The sequence below is a fragment of the Lampris incognitus genome, chromosome 13, assembly GCF_029633865.1.
Source record: "Lampris incognitus isolate fLamInc1 chromosome 13, fLamInc1.hap2, whole genome shotgun sequence".
NCBI classification, from domain to species: Eukaryota; Metazoa; Chordata; class Actinopteri; order Lampriformes; family Lampridae; genus Lampris; species Lampris incognitus.
In genome coordinates, this window is record NC_079223.1 from 46643964 (window position 1) to 46654615 (window position 10652).

At 53.1% G+C, this 10652-nt stretch overlaps 2 protein-coding genes across 2 annotated transcripts in view; one reads left to right on the forward strand and one right to left on the reverse strand.

Annotated features, from left to right (window-relative positions):
* prom2 (prominin 2) overlaps positions 1 to 1573 on the forward strand; it is a 31220-nt gene extending 29647 nt beyond the window's left edge. The window contains exons 24-25 of the mRNA XM_056292041.1: positions 242 to 354; positions 462 to 1573. Of these exons, the coding sequence (XP_056148016.1) occupies positions 242 to 354; positions 462 to 513 (165 nt within the window). The 3' untranslated portion in view covers positions 514 to 1573. The remainder of the gene's footprint in view (positions 1 to 241; positions 355 to 461) is intronic.
* Positions 1574 to 5443: 3870 nt separating this feature from the next.
* On the reverse strand, positions 5444 to 10059 carry LOC130122923 (BLOC-2 complex member HPS6). The gene has a single exon (XM_056292000.1). It carries the CDS (start codon positions 9713 to 9715, stop codon positions 6905 to 6907), a length of 2811 nt encoding a protein of 936 aa, XP_056147975.1. The 5' UTR covers positions 9716 to 10059; the 3' UTR covers positions 5444 to 6904.
* Between the last annotated feature and the right edge of the window lie 593 nt (positions 10060 to 10652).

Genomic DNA, 10652 nt, shown 5'->3' on the forward strand with positions numbered 1-10652 from the left:
TAGCGTGATCCTCCCACGCACTATGTCCCCCTGGTGAAACTCCTCATTGTCAGGTGAAAAGAAGCGGCTGGTGACTCCACACGTATGGGAGGAGACAGGTGGTAGTCTGCAGCCCTCCCCGGATCAGCAGAGGGGGTGGAGCAGCGACCGGGGCAGCTCGGAAGAGTGGGGTAATTGGCCGGGTGCATGTTTTGTTATGTTGGTTTGTCGTTGTAGTCTCACATGTCTCCCGTCTCTGTAGAATGCCTTCTGGTTCAGTCTTGGCTGGTGTGTGATGTTCTTCATCCCCAGCATCATCCTCACTATCAAGCTGGCCAAGTACTATAGGAGGATGGACAGCTCTGATGTCTACAGGTGAGTGCCATGCCGTGGAGCCCCGTAGACGTAGCACAAGTCCACAAAACCTCCTGAACGGTGTGGAAGGTTCCGTTTCTGACAGCTCATTTTGTCTGTCTTCACAGCAACCACATAGCCATGAACCACATCCCGCGGGCCCACATCAGACCTTACTGAGGGCCGATACCACTGATCCTGCCAGCTTTTATAGACTACACGTAGGTCCATATTTTTACCTGTCCACACATGACAAGCTACTGCCCGGATGTGGCTCATCTTTATCTTGGCAAACTGACTGAGACCTGGAACCTGAGGGGGACACGTGGAGGACATGTGGTCGGTCCTCTGCTATTTCAAGTTCTCACCTGAAGGTGGAGGAGAAACCGCGCCATTTCATAAACTACTGCAGTGAACACATTACGTGGTACACAAGAGGACTGTGAACATCTCTCAGGGGCGACACAGCACACAAGGGACTCTGCAGGGATTTTCAACAGGAAATATCAAACCTACGCTTTGTCGTGTCTCCTGAATGCTTTGTACATTTCTTTAATGGCAGCCATTGTTTGGAAACAATGTGAGTTGTTTGTATTTCATGCTGTTTTTTTGTAGGCTGGTTTGCAGCATATTTAAAGCCGGTGCCACAGCCTGTTGGACAGCCTGCAGGCGTGGTGGTGCTCGCCTGCCGCCGCCACCGCCGCACGCTCTCCTGCCAAACGGCATTTGAAACGTGCCAGTTTCGGTCCATTCACGACCGGGTTCGCTGGACTTTCTGAGGACAGTCCAGTGACCGAGGTTGCTGGACTGTCCTCAGAGACCATACGCAAACTTGTCAGTTCATTTTGGCAGGCACTTCTACAGCAAAATAACACTTTTTTTGGTCTAAATTTCACAGTTAAATGAAATGACATTTCATGTTGGTGTAGTAGTAGTAGTTGTTGTAGTAGTAATAGTCGATAGTAGTAGTCAACCTGTACATTTCGGAGCAGCTGTTGTCACTGCTGTTTGCATGATGTGAAAAGCAGCTTACTTCTTTTTCTAATATTTTTTATTTTCCCCATATTTTTTGTAATAACTAGAGATCCCAGCTGAGGGGGTCAGTAATTCTGTGATGAGTCAGTTTTGTACTTGACATCAAACCGAGGTTCTGTTTGTGTTGCAGTGCACTTTATACGGTACGGCCTTGTTACTCGCTGTGATGCTGTGCGAACTACTGATTAAATTTGCTGCTGTTGTCTTAGACAAGCGCTGCTGTGGACTTCTCCATCTTTCAGGAACAGCTGGAGGACACAGCACCAACCTCTTCTGTTTTCCACTCTTCTGCACCCCCCGCTGCACCCCCCACCCCCCGTTCCATTACACCTTAATGGAACGGGGGGTGCAGCGAATTCAGGGAACCGCCACAGCCGGTATGCGAACCTGTATCTCCTGCACCGCGGGCGACAACATTAGCCAGTCGACTAAAGGGTCTGACCCCTTTAATGGTCCCGGCCCTTCCGCCGCCTCCGAAGTCTGGTTCCCATGCGGCCCTTCTGCCGCCTACTCATAGCCAAGCTTTTCCTGTGGCCTGAGCTACAACTTGTCCACGGGCTAAATAATGTTTTTTTTTTTTGATTGCATCAATTAATCCGAGGCCAGTTCCCTAGATCCATTTTGATAAACCTATCTTAAAGCTGGCACGGTGGCACAGTGATTAGCACGGTCACCTCACAGCAAGAAGGTCCTGGGTTCGAGCCCCGGGGTAGTCCAACCTCGGGGGTCGTCCCGGGTCGTCCTCTGTGTGGAGTTTGCATGTTCTCCCCGTGTGTGCATGGGTTTCCTCCGGGTGCTCCGGTTTCCTCCCACAGTCCAAAGACATGTAGGCCAGGTGAGCCGGCCGTACTACATTGTCCCTAGGGATAGACTCCAGCATCCCATGACGCTGACAGCAGGATAAGCGGTTTGGATGATGGATGGATAATTTAAAGCTACTGTGGGTTGAAGGCAAGGTCAACCATCCTCACCATGTACAGACTATGAGGTCAGTTGACTAGATGTGAAGGAGTGACAGGACTTCATGGAAGGCGTCAGTGTAAATTGGTGAAAGGTAAACATGACAGTGAGTTGCACAGGTCAGTATAACACCGCCACCTGCTCGGAGAGCCTTCTTGCTGTGCTCGCCAGCCTGCAGGACCCGCTGGCTTCCTGTTTAAAGGGCCGGTAGGTTAAACGGCACGGTGTGTAAGAATAGAACAGACAAATCAATCATGTCCTTCCAGCACATCTCACACACATGTAATGTGAGAGGACTCACATCTCACCCAGCTGCAACAAGGACAGAGAGAGAGAGACGGAGACAGACTGAGACAGAGAGAGCCATATAAAATGCAACTTGATTGATTGATTGATTGAGAGAGAGAGAGAGCGAGTGAGTGAGTGAGAGTGAGTTAAGTATAAGGGGTGTTCAAGTGAGGTATCAGGATGTAATTTGACCCCATGACTCTTCCTCCAGGGCTCCGTGGGCCTCTTCTGTTCTGAGGCTGTGAGGCTCCTTCCTCCTCCTCTCCTCTTCCTCCTGCTGCTGCTCCCCATCGGCACTGCTGATAATGGGAATATGAGTTCTCTACATTTAATGATTTTCACCTCCGTGATTATGGTCTCACGTCCTCTTGAGGAACCTGCCTGTTTGTTGTGAGAACACCCCCCCCCCACAGTACCCACCGCCCCCCTACACACTGTACCCCCCCCCACCCACACCCACACACATTCCTCTGGTCCTGTGATCATGTAGGCGTCCTGTTTCCAGCGGTTATGTCAGTAAAAGGTGGTGTCTTACACAGCCCAGGGTGAAGACCAGGGTGAAGACCTGAGCACTGCTCTTGACCAACACACACGGCAAACCAGCTACAGGTCTCTGTTGCAGTAACACACATCCTTAAACCAGTTCACAAACACCCACACCCACGAGACTGCTGCCGTAAGTGGGTTTGGGTGTGGCAGGGCCGTGGTGAGGTTCAGGCTGTAAGTGGGTTTGGGTGTGGCAGGGCCGTGGTGAGGTGCAGGATGTAAGTGGGTTTGGGTGTGGCAGGGCCGTGGTGAGGTGCAGGCTGTAAGTGGGTTTGGGTGTGGCAGGGCCGTGGTGAGGTTCAGGCTGTAAGTGGGTTTGGGTGTGGCAGGGCCGTGGTGAGGTTCAGGATGTAAGTGGGTTTGGGTGTGGCAGGGCCGTGGTGAGGTTCAGGATGTAAGTGGGTTTGGGTGTGGCAGGGCCGTGGTGAGGTTCAGGCTGTAAGTGGGTTTGGGTGTGGCAGGGCCGTGGTGAGGTTCAGGATGTAAGTGGGTTTGGGTGTGGCAGGGCCGTGGTGAGGTTCAGGCTGTAAGTGGGTTTGGGTGTGGCAGGGCCGTGGTGAGGTGCAGGCTGTAAGTGGGTTTGGGTGTGGCAGGGCCGTGGTGAGGTTCAGGCTGTAAGTGGGTTTGGGTGTGGCAGGGCCGTGGTGAGGTGCAGGCTGTAAGTGGGTTTGGGTGTGGCAGGGCCGTGGTGAGGTGCAGGCTGTAAGTGGGTTTGGGTGTGGCAGGGCCGTGGTGAGGTTCAGGCTGTAAGTGGGTTTGGGTGTGGCCGGGCCGTGGTGAGGTGCAGGCTGTAAGTGGGTTTGGGTGTGGCAGGGCCGTGGTGAGGTTCAGGCTGTAAGTGGGTTTGGGTGTGGCCGGGCCGTGGTGAGGTGCAGGCTGTAAGTGGGTTTGGGTGTGGCAGGGCCGTGGTGAGGTTCAGGCTGTAAGTGGGTTTGGGTGTGGCAGGGCCGTGGTGAGGTTCAGGCTGTAAGTGGGTTTGGGTGTGGCAGGGCCGTGGTGAGGTTCAGGCTGTAAGTGGGTTTGGGTGTGGCAGAGCCGTGGTGAGGTTCAGGCCTGATGACGCAGCTCTCGCCGAACGTGACGACGAAGCCAAACAAACCTGAACTGCAGCAAGTGTTTGGAACAGAGTCGGCATGAAGGAGGAAGTGACGCATGTTCCGAAGACCTGCCGGCTGGCGGTGCCCACACACGCGGCAGCGTCCCGTGTCTGGTGCATAACCTGTTCATCGATCATACTGCACGTTATACACGATTTATACTGTTATATATGTGGTGTATATGTTATATATGTGATATATATATTATATATATTATATATGTGATATATCTATATTATATGTTATATATGTGTTATATATGTGATATATTATATATGTGATATGTTATATATGATATATATTATATACGTGATATATATTATATATGTTATATATATGTGATATGTGTTATATATATTATATATGATATATATGTGATGTGTTATATGTTATATATATTATATACGTATGTGATATATATATGATATATATATATAATATACGTGATATGTGTTATATATGATATATATATTATATATGTGATATATATTATATACGTGATATGTTATATACATGATATATATGTGATATATATTATATACGTATGTGATATATATTATATATGTGATATATTATACACGTATGTGATATATATATTATATATATGTGATATATGATATATATGTGATACAATCTGGTGTGTGAAAGGCAGAACAGAGGTACATGAGGTTTGACACGAGTTTAATAGCACACAGCATTCAGACATAAATAGTCACAGACATCTGCTATAAGGGTTTCAAAGGCATGAACGAAATGTCTGCAGAAGCCACAGGCGCAGGAGGAATTCAACCTGCGGACATTTCTGAGGCGAGTTAGTCAGCGCCGAGCAGGCAAGGCCCGCTATGGGGAAGTCCGGGAGTTCCCACTGGTTTTCAGTTGCTGCGCTCGGAACCCCCCCTCCTCCTCCCCCTCCCCCCCCAGCAGGTGTTACGCATGTTAAAAGCCCACAAACGGAGACTATGACCGTTAATAAACAAACCAAAGGCAAGCGATCAGACGGGGACACCCGTGTACCGGTCCGGACAGGCTGGACCGAGCCCCTTATTACAACGACAGAGAATCAAAACCTGGTTTCAAGCGGAATCCTGCAAGAAATGAACAACAGCATTAAAAACACTTCTGGCGCAGCCCGCCGTGTTGCAGCCCCCCTCCCCCTCCCCCCCACACCCCCACCCGAAGCAGGAACGTGACGCCGGCCTGCGAACGAGGCGCGGCGCTCCGAAGGCACTTAAGAGTCCGACCGAGACCGAGGCCTCCTGCGGAGGACACGACGAACGCTCTTCTCCTCCTCACTCGTCCGCGTGCTCCTCCTGCTCCGCAGACAGTCTAGGTAATATTCTCCGGATTAGAAAATCTGATATGTAATAAATAAACATTTTTCTTCTGGGATGGACCTCAGACCTCACCCCCCCCAAAAAAAATACATTGAAACACTTGAGTTGGATTTAAACCCACAATTTAACATTCAGAACACTTCAACCGAAGGATTCGGGCACTTTCAGCAGTCCGCTGTTCGCAGCGCTTGTCGTTATGGCCGCACGTCACAGCGCGTCAGGAAGTCTCTAGAGAGATGCGCGATGCGGCAGACAGGAGGAGACCGGCAGCAGACTCGCTGTTCCCGCTAACAGGGCAGACACAAGGCCTAACGTCTCTAATAATATTGCCCTCCCTTGGCCCACGCAGGACGTGACCTTGTGCCGCTTGTGTGTGTGTGTGAGCATGCGCCCTGCCCCACCCCTACAAGAACTCTAAAAGAATTACCTCAAAAATTCAATTTAGAGGAGGAACTATGGGCCGCTTCTACTGGGATTTGGCAGGGAGGTCCTGAGGGACAAGATGGAGAACGGCTCGAGATAAGCTCGGGCACAAAAGGACACACGGGGGGGGGGGGTTAAAAGCTGGCGATCGGGGATGGGCGGCCCGGTCAGGTTTACAGAAGCTCTGGAAAGACCACTATCGAGCATCGAGGAAGGGGTTATGACGTCATCCAACGCAAAGACCAGTTTGCTCTGACAACCGCCAGCAGATCCAGCCATAAAGGCAGAAGGGCTCTGACGCAAATAACCGGCTAAGAACTGCGACTGGGGTTAGCAGGAGTGATTTTCCTACAACTGACAAAGAATATTCTGCCAGCAGATAGACGTCCCCAACAGGGAGAGTTAATGAAGTAGAGAGCAGTTAAATACTTGTACTTCATGCCAATGCAGTATATTTACCAACTAAAGGGTTAGTATGGTCCTTTGATAAAGGCTATTTAATGGAACTGTTATGCATAAAAACATCCTTGCCCATGTGCCCGTGTGCACGGCGACCATTTTAGAGTCAGTACTTAAATATCTTCAGATATGTACACACACTGAAATAAAATTACTGTGAAAAGCCTGCACAGAGATAAGCTCTTCAGTAGTCATTAGTAGGTTGTAGTAGATTTTAGTAGGTGTTCGGAGAGCACCGGGGGGGGGGGGGGACTCACAAATTTTACTTGCTATACACATACCTCATCAATACCGACATCCATTTGTCAACAAGTCAGCCTAAAGCTGCTCCATTAGCAACTAAACAACTCAACCGCCATATGTCTAAGCACGCTAAACACGTGTGTGTGTGTGTGTGTCTGCGTTGGTGTGCATGCATCTGTACACAAGTCAGACTGGGTTAGCAGATAATGATGTCCGGCCTCCTTGGATAGTCTCGTGTTTGGAGGGCTCCCGCCCATGTGGGTCTGTGAGGGCAGTCAAGTTAATGCTGTTATCGGCGCTGGGCTCCCCACCCACCCTGGGCTGCTCCGCGGGCGCGCGGGGGAGTGGGGGCGGGGGGAAGATGGGTGACTGGAGGATGTCGGCATAGCGCTGGCTGAGCTTGGTCTCTCTCTGGAGCACTTTTCTCAGCAGGGGCTTCAGTAGGCCGATGGTCAGCTGGCTGCTCCCCTGGGACTCCGCAAAGGGAGCCGGGAATGAGGAATAGGAAGAGAGGGGGGAGGAGGAGGAAGCGAGGGGGGGTGGGGGGTTAGGGGAGGGAATTTTCTGCAGCACCAGGTTGAGGATGGTGGTCACTGTGAGGTCCTCGGGGCACAAGGCCCAGAGCAGGTCCAAATACGGGTCCAGGTCTCGGTGGTGAGCCACCTCACACAACAAAGTGGTGAAGATCTCCTTGTTGAGTAGTGGACTCTGCTTGCAGAAGGTCTGGGCCACCGTGGTGACCCGTTCCCACTGGCGCTGGCTCATGAGGATCCGCAGGGCTTGTAGAATGGCATTGGGCCTTCCGCTGACCAGTAGAAGCTCTACCTCCAGGTCTCGGTTCTGGTCTGTGTCTGGCCCGGGCAGGACGGACATGGCCCGTTTATAGAGTGGAGTGCTGTTCTCCCCGCCCTCCCCTCCTCTCCCTCCTGAGTAGCTCCAGGAAGGGGAGGACAGGCTCAGGCCGAGGCCAGCTGACCCCTGCTGCTGCTGAGCTAGCTCAAGGAAGCCGGGCAACCAGCCAGGCTGGAACTGGAGCACCGAATGACAAAGCAGCTCAAACAGCGGCAGGGCAAGATTAACAGCTAGGAACATGGGGCGTGGGGCCTCAGCGATAGAGTTGGGGATGGGGTTGGCCCTGAAGCTAAGCTTTTGTTTTGGCTGGCCGTTTGATTGGGGAGCACTAGCTTGAGCGCTATGAATCGGAACAGGACTAAGAACGGTTTTCCACACTTCTGGGCGAGCCGTGCTGGAGAGGGAGCCCTCCCCATTGCGGTGTAGCTGGAGGGCAGCCCGCGTGGCCCGCCAGGCCTGATGGGGGAAGGTAGTGAAGATGGAGTTGAGGTAGAGCAGCGCCTCCCGGTCCAGCTCTGAGGAAGACAGCAGCCTAGCCACCTCCATCTGGACTAGACTCTCACATGTCATCTGTAGTTCCTTCTCGCTGCTCCTCACTAAGCTCACCTTCACCTCCTCCAGAGAGATAAGAGCCTTCAGTTCCATCTCTAGGAAACCCAGCAGCTTGTCCTGCCTCATGCTATCTTCCCCCCTCTGGGGAAGCTCTGCTCCCTTCAGCCTCCCGCCTCTGCTGAGGTAGTCCCTGAGGATGGAGGCTAGAGCAATAGGGGCCTGGAACATACCTCCTTTTTTCAATTTGTCCACAGTAAGCTGAGTGCTGCTGAGGCTCCTCTGCTGGTAATACTTACAGGCCTCCTCGAACACCGCCTCTACCAACAGGGCTCCGGGGCAGATCCCCCCCGCCGTGTCCAGAAAAGAGAAATTCAGCTTGGTGTCGGATTCACGAGGGGCCACCACAAACATCCCCATCTCCGACAACAAGTGAGGAGCCTGTTTCTCAGCTCCGTTCACATACAGCAAGCTCTCTCTCTTCAGACAGATTTTCTGCAGCTCCCTGCCACACTTCAAGTCTATCAGGTACAGGACACGCCCCACCGTTAGCGCCAGGGTGTCCTGGTACATGTGGAGGCTGTTGTGTGTGCTGCTGTTCACTGAGAAGTTGTCCGCCAGCTTGTATACCTGCCGCAGCGTCCCGTCTCTCTGCAGCAGACTGACCCAGCCCGTGCTGAGTAGAAGTAGCAGGCCGCCGCAGGCTGCAGGAGAGCTGCCGAAGATCTCTGGCGGGTCAAGAGATGATATATACCCCAAACAGTCTGTCACCAGTCTCTTAAAGTCAGATTCCTTAGCTGAGGGGGAGTTTTTTCGGAGAAGAGCACCTTGGCATGTGCTGTTGACCCTGAAGGTGTCGTGCTGGGGGGACCAGAAAAGGAAGAATTTAGAGATGCTCAGCAGCAGGTTTTCCTTCGAGTCCGGAAGCAGGTAAACACAGTCCGCCGAGCTGATGACAGTGAAACAGGGGTTGTTGTGGAGCGCAATTTTCACCCCACCCAATCGGACGGAGCCCTCCTCCACCTCATACGCACGTTTGCAGATGCAATATCTAAAGTTGTTCCTGGCAGCAGGGGAGCTTTCCGACTGCGGCCTCTCCTCGCACCAAATGATGACGTTGGAGCAGGTGGACACAGACACAACTCTGGCCCGGGGGCTGTTGCACAAATCGGACGTCTGCAGGAGATGCCAGCCCTCTCTGCACTCCTGAAATCTCCAAAACTCTGCTTTGCCGTTCTCGTTGACCACCACGACCACGGCAACCCCCGGGTCTCTGCCGCCGCCGCCGCCGCCGCTGTTCTTGTTGCACTCCAAATACACAACGTCCACCACGGGCACGGTGCGCGACACGCGCGCGTCCAGATGCCTCTGATTCCGAATGAGCTGCGGTCTCTCGTATTTGTCAAAAGTCACGAGACCGACTTTAGGCGGACGGAGGATGGCGTGAATGTGGCGCCCGTCCGGGCTGACGCGCACGTCAGACAGACCGTTTCCGCCGTCCGCGTCAGGGTCGGACTGCCTTAGAAACTCGCTCAATTCCTTACCGCGGACGTAGTCTCCGAAGTCCGTCAGTCGCTCCGGCGCCAGCCGCGTCATTTTGTTCCACAAGGGCCCAACGTAGCGTCGACGTGTGCGGCGCGCGCGGGGCGCACGAGAGCAGCGGGCGCCCGGGGGGCCAGCTCAGCGGGCGGCTCGGCTCAAACTCCGAGCCCCGACGGGATGACGAACGGCAGCAGCCCCGTGAGATCCGCGGAGAGACATCTTCCCCCGGCGAGTCAAGCGTGAAAAACGCACCGTCCCGTACCTCCCGAGATAGCCGGCCTCACATCCGGACGGAACCGCGCCGCCGAACCGTTTTCCGATCACGACTAGAAGCCTACTTTCGGTTTTTAATTTGGACGGTCTCCGGGGGCATTCCGCCGCTCAGCTGCTGCTCTACACCACCACCCGCCCCCCCTGACATCACGAGATTCTCCACTTCCGGATACCGACGCCGCTCGTTTTAAAGGGGAAGCGCGGAGGAGAGCGAGGACGTTAAAGGGACAGTCCGCAGTTTTTTTTAAAAAATTTGTTTTGGCCAAATCATTACGATCACGTATAACTTCACGTGTACACCAACGCGTTTCCAAAACACGCCCCGAGTTGTCGTCTTTACTTGTTTTGGGTGGGTTCCCTGACCGGCCCAGGCAGCCGTCGGGTTTCGTTCATTCCAGCGAGGTGTGACATTCAGTTTGCCGAGCGGCGAGTCTTGCTCGAGAGAGTCGATCGATCCCCGCGAGCACTCGGTCGCCATGACGGCGCCAGACTGACGTCGGCACCGCGGGGCAGAGGTCAAACAGCGCCAACTGGTTTCGGCCGATTTGGGCTTCGCTGCCTGTCAGGCCGGAAGACACCTGCGCGACTGAAGCGGATTTACCCGCCAGGAAGTAGTGCCGGTACCAACAATATAACGCCACTTTGTTCCTCAGGTGGACGGAGAAGAAGAGTTGGAGAAAAAAAGTAGTTGTAGAAGAAGAAGAAGAAGAATCAGACG

Bases quoted from the DNA above. Each gene is read 5' to 3' on its own strand.
- LOC130122923 (XM_056292000.1), bottom strand. From the start codon at position 9,715: ATGACGCGGCTGGCGCCGGAGCGACTGACGGACTTCGGAGACTACGTC.